Raw genomic sequence first — 19,441 nt, forward strand, 5'->3', positions numbered from 1 at the left:
ATGGAAGAGGCAGACATTACTGTCTCGAAGGCGATTTTAAAATGGCAGCTTGTTTTATAGCTGCTGGCATCGCTTTTTCCGGTGATTAAAGTTTCGCTCCTCTGGCCATAATGAATCACATCTGTGTGTTTGTGCACTATTTCCCCTTTATTCCACTCACGGAGCGTGTCCCTGCCTGTGAATGTGGGGCTTTCCTCTGCTCTGCATAATTTTCAGGTGATGAGGTTTTTTTCTCAGAAGGAGAAATTATAGGGGCGCCTGGGTGGCTCACTGGGTTGAGCCTCTGCCTTCGGCTCAGGTCATGGTCTCAGGGTCCTGGGATCGAGCCCTGCTTTGGCTCTCTGCTCAGCGGGGAGCCTGCTTCCCCCTCTCTCTCTGCCTGCCTCTCTGCCTACTTGTGATCTCTCTCTGTGTGTCAAATAAATAAATAAAATCTTTAAAAAAAAAAAAAAAAGAAGGAGAAATTATAAAATACAAACGAGAGACTAGAAGGGTACCTGTAAGGGCATATGCTTCGTGCGTATATGCTAACTTGAGTATGTCCTGAAAGTGTACACGTTTCATCAGTTTACACAGGACATGAACCTTCTCCCCGCCTACGACCATTGGGTCTCCTGAACAAAAGATAGCCTGTTTTTGACGTTTACCCCAAATTCAGAAACGAACAGCAAGGACACTTGATACTCCAAAAAAAGAGCATTTCCCTTCCAACATTTGAACATACTGACATGTACTTACTTGACATAAAAACATAACAGCCAAGACAGTCTCCGTACTGCATTAGGCAAGTTTATTAGGCTCCTAATTTCCATGTCTAGAACACGAACATGGATTCACATGCATTGTCTCATTTTGTGGCTCTTACATGCATGTAGTCTTCAGTCAGCTGGGCCTTTGATTCTACTTGTCGGTAATTTACAGTTAGCTCAATGTGAGTAGGTGACAAACACAGAATGATACGTAAGCCGTAGCAACAAATCCCACCCCACACCGTTTACCTTTTTTCCAAAAGCATATGACAACTCTCTCTTGTAAAAAATAAATTTCCTAACAAGGCATTTAATTCACTTCACTGAGAAAAATAAAGAAGATTCTATTATTTTGGAGCAATGAATGTCCCACTATGGCTGAAAGGTATACCCTGAGAATTAAATGATTTTAACGAACCCATTGAGGTTTATAAAGCTGTGTTAACCTAACATCAGGAAGGGACGCAAAATACAGGCACAAATGTCCCTGCTCATTTTGCTGTGCAGTTCTCCAAGGATGCGGCGTTATAAATATCCTCGTTGTCTTCAATGCTCGAAGCATCCGTGGAATCGGGATCGCTCACCACAATTCCCACGGAAGATAGGCTAGTAATGAAGGCGTGCATCCGCTGCGCGTAAATATCCCTAATGTTAAAGTAAGGGAGATCATGACCCTTCTCTGGGGGGTCCTCGCTGCACTGGTCCACGTCAATGTCCTTCTGCTTCTGGTAGTACTTGGAAAACTTGTTGAAGATGATGGTGATAGGAAGGGCCACCACCAAGATGCCACAGATGATGCACGTGCTGGCGATAAGCTTCCCTGCCAAGGTGACTGGGTGGGTGTCTCCATAGCCCACGGTCGTCATGCTGATGGTGGCCCACCACCAGCAGATGGGAATGCTGGTGAGGCTGGACATGTGCTCATCCTTCTCCACAGAATAGATAAGCACAGAAAAGATGGAAATGCCCACAGAGAGAAAGAGAAGCAGCAGCCCAACTTCGTGGTAGCTGTGTCTCAGTGTGGCACCGAGAGATCGAAGTCCCACCGAGTGCCGGGCAAGCTTGAGAATTCGGAAAATCCTCATTAGCCTGAGGATCTGGACAACTTTGCCCATGTTCTCGATGTCCTCGCTCTCCTCCTCCTTGGTGTCCACAGCCAACGTGGCATAGAAAGGGATAATGGAGACGAAGTCAATTATGTTCAGAGGGTTCTTCCAGAACTTCTTTTGACAGGGAGTGGCCACCAGCCGGATGGCGAGCTCGCCAGTGAACCAAGTGATGCACGCGATCTCCACGCCTTCCAGCACGGGGTCGTCTACCTCCCCGTCCTCGTTCTGGAACTCCGACATGCTGTGGACACACATGGCCACAATGGAGGCCAGCACCACGCTCAAGGAAGAGATGGCAATGAGCTTGGCGGACAGGCAGTAGGCTGGGTTTTCCATTCGAATCCAGATCTTCTTCCGGAGCTGACCAAATCGCAGCTTGTCAAACTTCTCCAGCTCCTTCTCGAACAGAGACGACTCTTCAAAGGAGGTGTCGGTACTCACGTCATTGCTCTTCTGGTCCCAGTCCTTCTCGTGGTTTTCCTCCTTGCGCTCCTGGTAGCGATGACTGCAGCAGGAATCGATGAAAAGCTCGTTGATGCCCCAGTACTCGATCTCCTGGCAGAAGGAGAACACACACAGCTCCTCCATGACGTGCAGCTTCCCCGTGTAATAAAAATTCAAAACGTATCTGAATAAGGAGGGGTTCCGATCGAAATAGTACTCCTTATTGGCCACGCTGTAGTCATCACACAGCTCCAGAATGGCCTCTTCCGAGTGGCAGGTGAGCAACTTTCCAAGTCGAGTGTGAGGAAACCGCAGGAGGGTGCTTTGGTCGACGGACTGCTTAAAGCCCCCCACGTTCAAGTTGACAAGTTCCTCGTCTGGTCCAGGGCGATGGAAAAATTCACCAAACACCATGGTGGACCCAGGAGGCAGGGAGCTGGATGGGAAGGGAGATGAGGAAGTTCACGCTGCACCTGGAAGGAGCACAAGACGGCATTAGCACAGTCCCGTGGTGCCTTGCCAAGCTTATTTTTAATCTGCCCTTTCCAGGATGATGGGCTACATGAAGAACAAAGCTGAAAATTGAATAAAGAGGAATATATAGTATTTACACATTTGAACTGGAAGAAAATCAACACAAAACAGGTTGTTTTTGCAAAAGCTGGAGTTCACAGGTCCATTTTCTTGGGGGGTGGGGAAGACTGCCATATCCTTTTCCTGAACTTTAATTCTTATTTCTTTATTTTCTAAACACACAAAAGTTACCTCTCACCCCTCCCTCTCCAGAGGAACAATGCATGGGCCACTTACACTATACACGCACTTCCAGTCCCAACCACAAGCCTCTTGCCTTTGGGAATACTCGGTTCAGATGTGATGGGCTGGTCACTGCCTGGCTCGGAGCTCACCTCTCCCTGAGCCCAGGGTTCAGTCATGCACCCTCCCAAATAGCTCCCCCTTCTGCTCTGACCCTCACCCCCAAACTACACTTGACCAGGGGCTCGGCTCAGCTCTTACAAAAGATGTATCTTTCCCATGGTGCTCCCATGTTTCACTCTTTTAAGAGAATGTTCTACCCCTATGTTTGGGTGGGGACAATCAGGAGGATATAATTATCTCCCTGTCCTTAAGTACCCTACATCTTAAAGATATAGTTACACTTAACGGGATGCTGGTTTCAGGTATACATCCACAGAGAAGAAAGTGACTTGGGAAAACCTCTATAAGTTAATTGTACTATCAGTTTCCTGACACCAACATGCTTCTCTTCCACCTGCTCCCTCTCCTCCTAGACTGTCCCCCACACACTCCCAGTTGCTCCACTGATACCAAGTCTCCACTGGTCCAGCACCTGCTTCCTGTTTCTGGTTGTGACACTAACTGGGATTCACCAGATCTTTCTCAGAGAGAAAGTAATGGGTTTTGACCATCACTCAATACAATGGTGCTCCCTCAGAGCAAATGGTACAGATGAAAAGAAGGAGTTTGTCAGATATTAAGTTCCCACTTAGGATACTATTAGATGCTTTGTAGACATGTTGTCATTTTATCCTTCCAATACTTTACAGAAGGTGTACAGAAAAATGGGTACTCAGAGAAGTTGAATCAAAGCTTACAGGACAGGTAAATGGTAGAGCCAAGATTTAAACCTGGGTTGGATCAGCTCCAGACCCATGATACTTCTACTATATATATCTTCTCCTCCACTTACTCCCTTATTATAATCCAAAAATCCAATGTGGAAAGTGCTATAAGAGAAATGAGTCAAGCATCTTTGGCATTACTGAAAAGAGCAATCACCCTTGTCATTGGTTAGATCTGGCTCAGAAGTTAAAGGTTCAAGCAGAGCTGACCAAACAAGGGGAAAGGGCATTCCCAACAGTGGGCACCGGTCAGTTTGTGGCGGGGGTGGTGAGGGGTGGGGAGAAGCCAGATTGGTAAGAATCTTTAGAGAAGTCTAGAGTCTGGCCTTTATCTGTAGGCAAGATCGCTAAATGCTCTTAATCAGTGACTGGACACAGCTGTCTTTGTGACTGTGACCTAGTATGACCCCACTGACAGCAGGGTGGGAATTGGCTGGGGGGAAAAAGGTTCAGGGAGTCAGAGGTGCAAGAGAAGGGAGAGGTCCCCAACTCATAACAGCGGTGGTGTGTGTAACAAGGAAGTGACAGAAATCAAGAAAAGTTCATAATGTTGAATCAACAGTACTTGGGGGAAAAAGGACAGGGAAGTAGAAAAGTGAAAAGAGGGTGTGTTTCCCACTCTGCATAAGTGACTGATATGAGGATACCATTAGAGGAGGCAAAAAAGTCAGGAAGGGATTTTCTGCCCCTTATGCTTATGAAAAGCCAAGGCTCTCAATGAGACAAGAGATGCCTCCTCTGAGGAAGGCCCCAGAGGACACAGCCTCAACGTCCAGCCCCCTTACATCTGCCCCAGGATGGAGCCTCCAGTCATAAAGCAGGCATGGGGCACTTGCTCTCGAGACACTAACGGAACGCATTCCCATGAGTGTGTTCCCATGAAACCAGAGACCATCGCATAACTTGACATACCAGTTAACAGACTTGCTGACCTCTTCAAAATACTTGTTCTCTTTTTTTTTTTTCCTGCCTCTGCTTTCTATTTTTAGCTAGATATCTTCTTTGATGGGCCTAAATCAGATCTCATGGCTTGGTCCAAATATTTATGGAACTTCAGATCTCGGAAAGCAAGCTTGTGCTCCTGGCACGTTTACATAGTAAAACGTTCCAAGGAGCTAGTTTCAGCTAAGCTGGCATTAAGACATTAATGGACATTTTCTTCTGGTGGCTTATTTTTCACCTTCTTGGTTATTCTGGAAAGCTACAGTGATAGAACAGCAGTGTCTGCCTTCATGACACACCTACAGAAGCCGGTGTCATAATCAATGAGTGTGTAATCCGTTTCCCGATCAATCTGCAGTCACTTTTCTAAAGAACACGGTTATCACCCTTCATGTCAGTCTTCCCGTTCTGTCCTCCCCGCTTTTTAATCACTCCGTGCTGGTGAAAGAGAGCCCATTATGAAGCCCATTCATGCCACACAGTCTCATCATAAAAGCAATACACATTGTAAAATAAGGGCTTCTTGTTGTGGGGCTTCAGCGGAGAGAAAAAAGCAAAGCATCTGGATTATACCAAATGCTTGATCTCAGAGTGCAAGCTGAGATTTTCCAAGGCATGGTAGCCAGAGAAGTAGGTTTGTTTTCCTTGCCTGGGTCCGGCCTACAGCAGCCAACAGGGGGCCAGGAAGAAGGATCTCCCACCTTCATGTTCGGTAGCTAGGTTCCCTGGCAGGCAGACAGTCCCTTTCCAATTGCAAACATTCCCTCTGTCATTTGTCCCTCACGACCACCCTGGCATTTGCCAATGAGGAGGCAGGATCAGAGGAGATGAGTGGGCTTTGTGCAGATATTAATGGTTAGAGCATAGGTGCAAATTCTCCCGATTCCAGAGCTTTCTACAGCATGGTGCCTCACACATCCAAAGTAACATAAAGACAGGCAAACACTGAGCAACCTTTTCTCCAAGATTCCTGTTCATTTACTCCTATCCAGAAAACATTTACAAGATCAAAGATATATTTATACATGTCTACATATATTTATGATTTATATGAATTATACATTTGTAATTCATTTATATATGTAAACGTATGCATTTATGTATATATGTAAACATAGACACATTTATATGTGTATTTATAAATACACAAATAACTTTAAATACATTAAAGCATTTTTTTAGGTGTGTTCATGTGATCTGCAATCCAAAAATTGGATTGCACACTCTATTAATGAGTCTGTGGGGAAGCGGGGGATGGGGGAAGAATGCAAAATGAAGGAGAAGGCTTTTGGAGGGCAATTTGACCAGATGTAACAAAACTACATCGGCATTTATCCTCTGCCCCAGCAATCTCTCATCTAGAAATCTCTCCCAAAGAAAGACAAACACTGAAAACACTTGAATAAGCTGGAAACATTCCAAATAGCCATCAATAAAAGATTGGCCAAAGAAACTGTGGTCTGTCTCTCTCCCTATATGCAATGGAGTGATTTCTAGGATATGTTACTTAAGTAAAGGGAAAATGTGTGTGTATATGTACACATACATGCATATGTATATACATACACATATGTACACACACACACAGAGAAAAACAGCAGAAAGACAAACTGAAAATAAACAAAGTGCTTCCCTGTTTGGGGAGAGAGGGAACAGGGTATAGGCGACAATGTTGGAAGCCGGACTTGGGAACTATGTAAATGTTTTACACAATTATGAATCAAAATTAAATAAAAAAGAAAAAGACAATCCCTAAAAATTTAACCTTACTGTGTATCAAATTGGTCATTAACCTCAAAGAGCTAAATTCTTTCCAGATTTTTGAAGTTTGATTTAATTTTTTGGGGGGTTTTTTTGTATGTTTTTTTTCAATTTATTTATTTTCAGTTTGATTTAATTTTAATAAATTGTACGTCCATAATGGTATACACCCTCTGACAAACTCTAAACATCTTAAAAATATTTTTAGTATTCATATCGGAATCATGACTCTGAAACTTATGCACACACAAAAATAAGGTAAAGCAAATAAATGATTATGTTAATGTCATGAAAAGCCCCCAAGATTCTGAGTGCAAAATAAAATACAAATATAAAAATCAAAGAAATTAAATAAGAGCCCCATGATCCTAAATTTGAATTGGAAGTAGCATTATGAACTGATAATTTAACTTTTTCTAAGGGACGATTTTATTTCCACTGAAAAGACCTACAACAAAATGACCAACTCCTGTGGATGCTATGAAGCGTCACTTATATCTCCCCTTTAGAACTGAGCCACTTATTCTCACACCTGCTGGAAGTGGTAATAGTTAAGGGCCCTAAGTTAAGTCCCTCTTCGGGAATCACCTTCATTCAAAGTCTTGCCCAAGGTCACACTCCTTCCCCAGGCCAGTTCACATCCAGTGACATATGTATGAGTGGGCTATAAAGACCCAGCACCTTTTTCTCAAGGTAGGCTCCAGAGTTTCCATAGGATCAGCTAAGATTTCTGTTCCATCCTCATCACAGTTCAACTCTTCTCCTTGCCCAATCCTACTTCCCTCACTTCCTGCTGGCCTTGGTCCCAAGGGCACCTCCAAACAAACTTCCTGCACATCAATCTCTGGCTCAGTCTATTTCCCTGGGACCCCAACTGAAGATACCAAGTCAAGAGCAATGAACATCTCAAGTTGTGCAGATTGAAGCATCAAAATACAATTTCTCACTAAAAGAACAAGGGCTCCTTGGAGAAATATCTAATCCTGGGTCTGGAGTAAGAAATGCCCAAGATAAATGTGAGCTGGTGCAGCCACTCTGTAAAACAGTATGGAGGTTTCTCAAGGCATTAAAAATAGAGCTACCCTATGACCCAGAAATTTCACCACTAGGTATTTACCCCAAAGATACAAATGTAGTGATCTGAAGGGGTATCTTCACCCCAATGTTTATAGCAGCAATGTCCATAATAGTCAAACTATGGAAAGAGCTCAGATGTCCATCAACAGATGAATGGAAAAGAAGATGTGGTATAGATGTGTGTGTGTGTGTGTGTGTGTGTATACAATGGAATATTAACCAGCTATCAAAAAGGATGAAATCTTACCATTTACACTGACATGGTTGGAACTGGAGGGTATTATACTGAGAAAAATAAGTCAGTCAGAGAAAGACAATTATATAGTTTCACTCACTTGTGAAATATAAGAAATAATGCAAAGGATCATTGGGGAAGGGAGGGAAAACTGAATGGGTTCCTGTCTCACTTTGAGGTCTTTTATCCATTTTGAGTTTATCTTTATGTACGGTGTAAGAGAATGGTCGAGTTTCATTCTTCTACATATAGCTGTCCAGTTTTCCCAGCACCATTTATTGAAGAGACTGTCTTTTTTCCACTGTATATTTTTTCCTGTTTTGTCAAAGATTAATTGACCATAGAGTTGAGGGTCCATATCTGGGCTCTCTACTCTGTTCCACTGGTCTATGTGTCTGTTTTTATGCCAGTACCATGCTGTCTTGGTGATCACAGCTTTGTAATAAAGCTTAAAATCAGGTAAGGTGATGCCGCCAGCTTTATTTTTGTTTTTCAACATTTCCTTAGCGATTCGGGGTCTCTTCTGATTCCATACAAATTTTAGGATTATTTGCTCCAGCTCTTTGAAGAATGCCGGTGGAATTTTTATCGGAATGGCATTAAAAGTATAGATTGATCTAGGCAGTATAGACATTTTAACAATGTTTATTCTTCCGATCCAAGAGCATGGAATGGTCTTCCATCTATTTGTGTCTTCTTCAATTTCTTTCATGAGTGTTCTGTAGTTCCTCAAGTACAGATCCTTTACCTCTTTAGTTAGGTTTATTCCCAGGTATCTTATGGTTATTGGTGCTATAGTAAATGGAATCGATTCTCTAATTTCCCTTTCTGTATTTTCATTGTTAGTGTATAAGAAAGCCACTGATTTCTGCACATTGACTTTGTATCCTGCCACGTTGCAGAATCTTAGAGGAGAACATAGGCAGTAATCTCTTTGATATCAGCCACAGCAACTTCTTTCAAGATACGTCTCCAAAGGCAAAGGAAACAAAAGCGAAAATAAACTTCTGGGACTTCATCAAAATCAAAAGCTTCTGCACAGCAAAGGAAACAGTCAAAAAAACAAAGAGGCAACCCACGGAATGAGAGAAGATATTTGCAAATGACAGTACAGACAAAAGGTTGATATCCAGGATCTATAATGAACTCCTCAAACTCAACCCACACGAAACAGACAAACACATCAAAAAATGGGCAGAAGATATGAACAGACACTTCTCCAATCAAAACATACAAATGGCTATCAGACACATGAAAAAATGCTCATCATCATTAGCCCTCAGGGAGATTCAAATTAAAACCACATTGAGATATCACCTTACACCAGTTAGAATGGCCAAAATTAACAAAACAGGAAACAACAGGTGTTGGAGAGGATGTGGAGAAAGGGGAACCCTCTTACACTGTTGGTGGGAATGCAAGTTGGTGCAGCCTCTTTGGAGAACAGTGTGGAGATTCCTCAAGAAATTAAAAATAGAGCTTCCCTATGACTCTGCAATTGCACTCCTGGGTATTTACCCCAAAGACACAGATGTCATGAAAAGAAGGGCCATCTGTACCCCAATGTTTATAGCAGCAATGGCCACAGTCGCCAAACTATGGAAAGAACCAAGATGCCCTTCAACGGATGAATGGATAAGGAAGATGTGGTCCATATACACTATGGAGTATTATGCCTCCATCAGAAAGGATGAATACCCAACTTTTGTAGCAACATGGACGGGACTGGAAGAGATTATGCTGAGTGAAATAAGTCAAGCAGAGAGAGTCAATTATCATATGGTTTCACTTATTTGTGGAGCATAACAAATAGCATGGAGGACAAGGGGTGTTAGAGAGGAGTAGGGAATTTGGGTAAATTGGAAGGGGAGGTGAACCATGAGAGACTATGGACTCTGAAAAACAGTCTGAGGGGTTTGAAGTGGCAGGGGGGTGGGAGGTTGGGGTACCAGGTGGTGGGTATTATAGAGGGCACAGCTTGCATGGAGCACTGGGTGTGGTGAAAAAATAATGAATACTGTTTTTCTGAAAATAAATAAATTGGAAAAAAAAAGAAAACAAACAAACAAAAAAAAAACTGAATGGGAATAAATCAGAGAGGAAGAAAAACCACGAGAGATTCTTGGAACAACCTGAGGCTTGCTGGAGGGGAGGTGGAGAGGTGGCTGGGGTAACTGGGTGATGGACTCATGACGTAATGAGCATTCAGCATATGCAACTGATGAATTTCTGAGCTCTACATCTGAAACTAATGATGTCCTATATGTTGGTTAATTAAATTTAAATTTAAAAAAAGAAATACCCAAGATAAGCCTGTACTATCTTGTTATATTAGAAAGCAAGGAAGCTATCAACAAGGACAGGGGCAGAGTCAAAAGGACTCTGGGCCAAGTTAAGCACACTCTCACTGGCCAAAGAGGGTAAATTTGTGCATCAAAAAGAAAAAAAAAATTTTCCCGATAGACTGACCTATATTGATATGTTAAAATCCCTGAGTTCATAATAGTATTTTTTAAGAAAGAAAGAAATTAATATACTGGTCATCTTTGGAGGGTATTAGAGTATCAGTTCATTATTCTGGAATGTAAGGGTGGGGGGAAGAAAATCAACTCCGGTAGATCAAAGGAAAAAATTAAGAATCCAGAAATAAGTCCGTATCTATGATCAACTGATTTTCAACAAGGACACCAAGACAATTCAATAGCGAAAGAACAATCTTTTCAATAAAGGGTACTGGAACTCTTGGATAGTGACAGGTCAAAGAATAAAACTGGATGTCCACCTCATATTATACACAAAAGTTAATTTATCTATGAATAGAGACCTAAATATAGGTGCCAAAACTAGGAAACATGCATAAGGAAACACAGGCATAAATTTTGGTGACCTTGGATTAAAATGACTTCTTAGATACACACCAAAATCATAATACAAAAAAGGAACAATAGGTAAACTGACTTCATGAAAATTGAAAATGTTGTGCTTCAAAGGACATTATCAGGTCAAAGGACAAGTATCAAGAAAATGAAAAGGTGACCCACATGATGGGGGAAAACATTTGCAAATCATTTATCTGAGAATGATCTAGTATCCAAAATAAAGAACTCTTACAACTCAACCATAAAAAGACAAATAACCTACTTAAAAATGGGCAACAGGTTTCGACAGACATTTCCCTGAAGATAAAAAAATGTCCAAAAAGCCCATGAAGAGAGGGAACATCATTTGTCATCAGAGAAAATGACGATCAAAAAGGTAACACCACACTAGTAGGATGGCTAAAATCAAAAAGGAATAATAATACAAGCATTATACTATAGTGCAAGTGTTTGTGAGGATATGCAGCAACTGGAACCGTCATGCATTACCAGGGGTAAGTTACAATGGTGCAACCAGGGCGCCTGGGTGGCTCAGTGGGTTAAGCCACTGCCTTCGGCTCAGGTCATGATCTCAGGGTCCTGGGATCGAGTCCCACATCCGGCTCTCTGCTCAGCAGGGAGCCTGCTTCCCTCTCTCACTCTCTCTCTGCCTGCCTCTCTGCCTACTTGTGATCTCTGTCAAATGAATAAATAAAATCTTTTAAAAAAAATGGTGCAACCATGTTGGAAAATAATTTGGTCCATTTCTGAACAAGTTAAACATAGAGTTAGCATATGACCCAACCATTCCACTTCTAAGCATATTTCCAAGAAAACTGAAAACATATTTTCAAACAAAACATGCACATTAATGTACAAAGCAGCATTATTCATAAGAGTCAAAGAGGGAAAATAACCCAAACACCCATGTCCATTAATAGAGGGAGGGATAAACAAAATGGTATGTCCATTCGAAGGAATCTTATCTGGCCATAGAAAGGAATGAAGTACCAGGTACTTATAACATGGGTGAATTTGGAAAACATTATTCCAGTGAAAGAAGACAAACCAAGAAAGACCTCATATTCTACAATTCCATTTATATGGAACATTCAGAATAGGCAAACCCCATTAGAAAGTGGTTGTTCGGGACTGGGAAGAAGAAAGAATAGGGTGTAACCAACAGTAGGTATGTGTTTCTTTCAGGCGTCATAAGAATGTTCTGCAATTAGTTGGCTGTACAGCCTTAAAAAATAGTAAGAACTACTGAATTCTACATTTTAGAAAGGTAAATTTTATCATAAGTGAAATGTATCTCAATAAAACTGTTATGTAAGAAAGGATCCCAGCTAATGAAGAAGGAATGCAAGTCATCCTGCAATAATGGATCTAGGCTGCTAAAACCCAGATAAAAATCTGATGCGGTACTTAACTAACAGCTACGTCAGAATAACAATACCTGAGTCAGAAGTAACGGAAAGACACAAGACAGAGCATGCCTCTTGATGGAAGTATATACGCAATTCTGCAATATTTCAACAACAACCAACAATCAGGCCTGAATGTTTTTGAGAATCTAGATCTGCCATTTGAAATCAGATAGAGATTTCAGAGGAACATGTGCAGTGACACAGCAAAATCCAGACTGTGGGAAACTGTGCGGGACAGACAGCACAGACCAGATAAGAGATGTATCAGAGAGATCCAATGTGTGGGCTTTGTATGAATCCTGATTTTAACTAGCCAAATGCTTAAAAAAATACATATGAAAAACAGGAGAGTTTGAGTATCAACAAGATACTTGATAATACAAAAGAATTATTAAGATTTCAATGCGTTGATGGTATTGGAAGTATACTGTTTTAAAAGAACCATTACCTTTTGAAAATGTATACTAAAATATAAAAGTATGCCACATTTGGGGTTCATTTCAAAATAATCCCTGGGGAGGGAGGTTGGTAAGAGAGCCAGGAGGTGGGGGGTTGGGGAAGGAAGGGGAGGTGTCTCTTGCTCATACAAGATATGGCCATATTTTTTTATATGCTGCTTTATTTCTGTAAGGATACACTGAAACGTTAGAGGATAATAGCTAATGACAAAATGCAGAAGTGAGGCGTCGGCTTCGCTAACCACTCCTACGAGAATGTTCGTATGCACTGGCATTACGTGTTCACTTGTGGTACCGTCTCGTTATACGTCCTAGAACAATGTCGATGAGAGTGCGGTGAGTGAGCACTACATGGGCGTCCCGCGGGCCCCGGGAGGGAGGCCGCCACGCCCCCAGAGATCCCGCGAAGCTCTCAGGGGCAGTCCTTTAAGAGTCATAAGAAGAGGGACTGCACGGGGCTCTTCACCACAGGGACCAAGAGCAGTCAACTACTACATTACATCACTGTTCAGAGACATCCTGTCGGTCCGTGACCGTCCCGGTGCCTGCTCAGCTACCCCTCTCAGGTGTTAGGGTTACTTCTGTAGGATGGATTTCAAAACTGCAGGAACGCTGGAGGGGGCATTGATCACTGAATTGATCACTGTTGCAGTTGGATGATGCGTACAGGAGTTTAATGTATTATTCTCCCTATTTTTGTTCATGTTAAAATTCTCCATCAAAAACGTTTCAAGAAAAATTTACGAAGCACCTTTTCAGGTCATGCATGGTAGTAAGCACTTGAATAGAGACTCGTTCATCCTGGAATTCCCAGCAGTCCATGTAGTACCTGGGCACTAGGGGGCGATGAGGAGGCATCACTGAATGAATGAATAATATCCTTTAATTCCCTAACTGTCCTAAGTGAAATCTTATACCCCACCTTGCAAATAGGGACACCTAAGGAGCAGAGTCTACCCAACATTATCCGGATTTTATGCAGTAGATTCTTTCCACTATGCATCAAATATGAGTATTTAATTTTTTTTAAGTGGGAGGGAGGAGGGACTGGCTGATCTTTGAATTTACCTAGTTTTTCATCATCCTCATTAAAGAGCACTATACTCTTTAATAGGGGATTTGGTATAATTATGACGAGGACACATGGGATCTCCAATCAGGCACATCTGGGAGTACAAAAGGCATCTGGCCACAAAGCTGAAAACTCCAATGCTATTTTCATTCTTTTTCTCAAGAACGTCAGCTCCCTGTGCCACTCCCCTTGCCCATTATCACCCCAAATTATGCATCGTGGGACCACTATAGACTGTATTTGGCCACCTTGGGTCCCTTGGTGTTTACTTGGTGTTTTCTTTTTTAAAAGAAAGAAAAAGATGTCAAAAATCCAAGATATTCACTGGAAGCTTAAAAGAAAAATGGCATTGATCTTCCTCTCTCCAAGTGGCACCCTTTAAAAGGCTTTTTGAAGCCATTAACCTCTTAATCACCTCTTCTTAGTCCACTTCCCTCTCTTTTTGTTTTCTGTTCTCAAACTCACTTAAGAAATACTCTCAGAACTGTGTCTTCTTAAGCCAGACAAATATACATAGACACATGTGCATGAGTGGCTTTGCAGAGGCTCTTGCTTGTTCAGAAATGTAACAAGAGCATAATAAATACAAGTCAGTATTTTGATTGGGCAGAATCACTTTTTTCAATCGATTCCACAAATGTAGACAAAGGCCTTGATTCCTTCTGCCCTCCTACTTGTCCAAAGTCTACATTAATCTTTCCATCAAATTAAAAAAAAATAGGGCATTGTCACCTTTTTGGGCTATCCTGAGAGCTGCATTTCATCCTAATAAATTTAAAAGAACAATCACTCATGTTTTTTAAAAGGGTAGGTTTGTGCTAAATTCTATTTCTGCCCATGGCTTGTGAGTATATTCCAAATAAAAACAAGCAGATATAAACAGAATTCAAAACCTAAAGTCAGTCCACACCTGTGGATGGAGGTGTTCCCACCGGGCGCCTTCCCTGACCTTCTCTTCCAGCGAGCTCCCCGGGCACTGGTGTAACACGTAAGGAACAGAAGATTGGTAATCAGTGCTGAGCACAGAAGAGCAGAGAGCACGGGGAAATGTCAGTGGCACTGCAGAGCCCACCCCGTGTGGTTGAGAAACCGAGATGCTGGCATTCCTTAGCGCAGACCTTCCTGAACCAGTGTCATTGGAGCAGCTAAAATAGTGCAGTTCCAGGAAATGAATGGCTACTTATAAGCCATCTAGAAGGTCATGCCCAGCGCCAGTCTGGAGAGTACATCAAACTTCAAAGAGCCTTCTGGAAAAGAGGCAGCTCTCTCTACCTGGGACAGTCGGATCAGGACTGCACTCATTCCCTCTGGGCCTCTCTTTATGTGGCTACTCCTTCTGCAAAGCCCGGGCATCCTGTCATTCCCACAGCTCTTCTCCAAGCGGAGGCCACTCAGAAGGCTGGGGGATTTACTGAGGCTAGAAATGAGTGGCCAGAAATCTGTCCCCTTGGTTAAAAAAAAAAAAAAAAAGAATCACGGAGGGAAGATTTTCCACCATAAGAGGGGAGCCTTTACTCCGCAGGTAATACCCACTCAGGAGTCACCTTTGTGGGGGAACCCACAAACACATGCTCATACTGGGGTCCAGGGGACTTCTGGAGAATCTGAACGCACCTGGGCCAAATTAACAGCCCCCCCCCCCCGGTTCCTCAGCCCTCTCACCTTCTCCCAACAGCCCCCAGTGCACAATTGTGTTAGCACCCCCCACAAGATATTATAATTCTTTCACAGGTCTCCCCCCCCGCCCCCCACAGGTAGTGTCCCTACACCCTAAGCTGTTCCATGGAAGGAAACAGGCATGGCCGCTTCCGCAGTCTCGGAGCCGTATGCTAATTTCTGTCCATAATCCAGTGAAAGATACTCGCTTTGATCCGGAAGAATTAAAAGGCTATCACTGTTTTTGTCAAAGAGCTAGCAGAAAGATCTAGACCAGACAAGGGGAAATGAAATGCCTCCAGCAGCCAAACAAGTAAGTTAAACAAATTTGGTTGGGACTGCAGTGAATTCTCCAGAGGCAAATCTCATTCAGCCCCAGAGTCCTTTGTGGGAACAGAGAGCCAGCACGCATGTATCTTACAGTGAGCCAGGAGACCCAGAAACCCTGATTTTTCTATGGGGCATCTCAAGATTAATTGGAATTGATCCAACATGTGTTCAACATTATTTGGCTCAAACAACATGTGTCTCCAGACCATGTACTTCCAGGAACCTCCGCCCCTTCTATGACCTGAGCCAGACTTACCAATCCACAGCCCATTTTAAACCAGACTGACTTAAATGGACTCAAACATAATCTTAACACAATAAAGGCAGCTGTTACTTCCTCAAGTTTGAGCCAGGAATCTCAGAAAGCGGAGTGGGCAATGAGTCTTCCAAAGCGGGCTCGGTGCCTCCCCCAAAAGAACCCAACCTAATCCTTCCAGGCTGGCTTTCTCACCTCCCTCCTTTACTCGTCTGCCCCAACTGCCAGTGAATGTTAGTCAGAAGAGTCTCCCTGGTGTGTGACCTTCCTCTCTGTCACTGCTCTGTGCGGCTCACTCTCCCCTCTCCGGTTAGTGATGGGGCCAGAGGAAAGATCAGTGGCGGCTCTTACCCTTGTGGTGTCGATGGTACACTCTCTGCCCTCATCCTGTCCAGCAGAACATCCATCATCATCCAAGAAGCTCCACCCTTCTTCCCTCACGGGTGTGTGTGGTACACAGAGGCATTTAGTGGCCACAAGAAGAGAAGAATCCTGTTTTCTGGTTGAAGGGGCCAAAGCAATCACTGGGAAATCATTCTCACCTGCAGAAGAAGCCAGAAGTCAAGTTTTAGCTCCAAGGAAGAAACACACCCAAGACATTCTAACTCAGACTCAGTGATCTGGGCACTTCACCGATTAGAACCATCTCTTAGAGCCCTATCTCCTCTCAGGGACAGAGCGCTCTTCCCCTCCGCCCGCCTCCATGGAAGCATCCCTCTCACTAGACACAGGGATTGGGAGACATCATTGCCCCAGGACCTGACTTGCAGTCATTCTCAGGCTTAAGGACCCTCAGGTTTTGACTATAGTGGACACTTGGGACATCTCCACTGACCCCAAAGCCAACAGAACATCCAAAGCTAAAACGAGGCACTGGAATTAGGACTGTGGTTATTCACTTCCCACACAGTTTCTTCTAGGAGCATTATTTTCCTGACTAATTTATCAAGGATATACTTATAAGCTTCTAAATGAATACATTTTAATCCATTTCAGAGACCAAGTTCTCAGTGTGACTGCCCTAATAGAATTAACACCACTGCTCTAATTTGAAATCAATAGGTTTCAAAGCCTGGCCAGATTCGATTTTGCTTTCTTTGTCCATTGTTATATTTCACAGATCAGAAGTGACTATGCATGCTAGATCAGAGTCCTCTGGTTAAACGTGTGTCTATGGATGTGTGCGTAGTGTGTCTAGGGAGTTTTAGCTTGTACCAAAACAAAAGGACAAATTTACATTTCTCTCTCTGAATAAATTAAAGAAAGCAAAAAAAGTTCCAGTTCCCAAAAAGGTAAGCCTTGCTTCATGTTGATGCCTTCCCATAGATTTATATTAGTATCTAAGCATCCATCCATTGATTTTCATGTTTTCCAATCAATTGTAGGTCTTAAAGGGGGCCCAGGCTGGGTGGGGAGGAGGAAGAAAAGATTGATTCCGAGCTTCAGAAAGAAAATGAAAGAAGTGTCTTCGGCTACGTCAGTCATTAAACAAACATTCATTATAGCTTAAGATCTGCCTGGAATTATCATGGGCTTTGGGATCACACACAAGATACAGTGCTTGCCCCTTCCTCTCTACCCTAGGAGCTCCCAGGCGCAGGACCAAATGTAATAAACAAAGCATGGTATCCTACCAACATCAAGGGGGCAAGGGAGAGGGGGCAGAGCAGGAACACCCTGATCCCAATAATGGCCAGAGAAATCCTTCAGTGCATTTTCACCTCTAATAAAGATAACAAGAAAAGATCCAGGGGGGAAAAAAAAAAAAGTGCAGCTTTACCCAAAGTGAATTTCTGAGCTGGGACTCTTTAGCAGAAGAGGTATAGCAACCTCAGCAGGGATAAATAAAATCAACTCAGGAGTTAAAGTCCTCCTCCTACTCTTCCTTCTGCACAGCCTCCCAGCAACACAACATTGGGTCAGTCTCAAATATCTGCGTCCCACTGAAATGCTGCTGTGCCTTTTCTCAAGGGTACAGCACACACGTACAGTCTTCTTCTGCCTGCCAGATACCTTTCCAAATGTAGCACATGTTAAAGGAAGGTATGATTAATCTTGCTGGGGGATAATTAGCTGCAAACAGCTTTGACATGACTATATTAATTACTGAAGAAAAAAATTAGCAAAGTACTTAAGCTATCTGGCACTTCTAAGAAACCCCAAGCACTGCTGGGCACTGGCTCATCACAGAAGGACTGGCCCGGGGACAGACTGTGAGGGGGGCCAAGTGTGTCTTTTTTTTTTTACAAAAACTGGTACTTAGTAGGCCCTCCATCAATGTCTGATGAATTAAAACCTCCCAGCCTGCCTTTTCTCTCTGTCTCCCCACAAATTCAGAATGCCAGGGTTCTGCCTCATTTTCCATCACTATGACTCCCGTCCAAAAAACTAGATTTTTGGAAAAGATATAATACCACTCAGTAGCTCTCGGTGTGAATTTATGTCAATGCACACCCCTTCTAGGGCATTCCCATTTTAAGCATGACTTTTCCATGTAAAATGATAACCAGCATTCTCTGAGTCCCTACAACACGCCAGGAACCTTCCAGGAGTTTCACACACATTACCTCTGCCCTCAGCTACTGGGAGTATTAACTGTTGTGATCCCCATTTTATAGGTGGGACATCGAGGCTCAGGGAAGTGATTTGTCCAATGTCCTGAACCCAGTCCATGCCAGAGCCAGGATTCAAACTGAGGTAGGCCTGCCTGATGCCCCCTCAGCACAGAAAATCAACTTTGATATGACTATACGAGAAACTGATGAAAAAAGTTAGTTGTCAGGGAAAGTGAAGGACGGGGAGGAGTGAGCAGAATGTGTCCCAAACCAGAAGACTCGAGAAAGAAAAATCCAACACGGTCTCCCCTTCCTGCTTAACCATCCCGCCCCATGGTTCCATCCTCTACGTTCCCACCACGCCATCAGTGTGGAATGGTTCAGAAGAAGACGGGATCATCTGTGATTTAGTACCTAAGCAGGCTTCTGACTTTGCTGAGTAATTCAGCAGGATCGTGGCAAAACACGTCACGTTCGCTCAAGTATTGCTAGCCTCTGTAGGAAAATCTCTTCATTATAAAAAAGAAGGCTGTCTACAGCATCCTCCTGGTGGACCCCCCAGCTTGGCTGTATTTCCTGGTGGGTTGACAGCAGCATTCAAAAATGCACAAAAAGACTGGCTCCGTTATTGAGAGGGAACGGTGAAGATTAAGTGACCTATTGGACTCTTTCATCATCCAGAGAGTTGACATCCAATCTTGGAACAGAACGAGGAAATCAAATGGACAAGCAGACAGTACCCAGGGGTAATAATAATTCCTAATGCCCGTCTCTTAAGACTCAGATTCACAGGACTAAGGTGACTCTCCAAAACTTAAACCATAAAATCAGTGTCTGAGAGATCAAAACAGACACTCTGAGGGACA

At 43.1% G+C, this 19,441-nt stretch overlaps 1 protein-coding gene across 2 annotated transcripts in view; it reads right to left on the reverse strand.

Moving 5' to 3' along the window:
* Positions 1–773: 773 nt before the first annotated feature.
* The window catches only part of KCNS3 (potassium voltage-gated channel modifier subfamily S member 3), a 40,267-nt gene continuing 21,599 nt past the window's right edge, over positions 774–19,441 (reverse strand). For both annotated transcript variants that reach the window (XM_044262040.1, XM_044262041.1), the window contains exons 2-3: positions 16,372–16,562; positions 774–2,775 (exon numbers count right to left, since the gene is read on the reverse strand). In XM_044262040.1, the coding sequence (XP_044117975.1) occupies positions 1,241–2,716 (1,476 nt within the window). In that variant the 5' untranslated portion in view covers positions 2,717–2,775; positions 16,372–16,562 and the 3' untranslated portion in view covers positions 774–1,240. The remainder of the gene's footprint in view (positions 2,776–16,371; positions 16,563–19,441) is intronic.

This window comes from Neovison vison, chromosome 8, assembly GCF_020171115.1.
Source record: "Neovison vison isolate M4711 chromosome 8, ASM_NN_V1, whole genome shotgun sequence".
NCBI classification, from domain to species: domain Eukaryota; kingdom Metazoa; phylum Chordata; class Mammalia; order Carnivora; family Mustelidae; genus Neogale; species Neogale vison.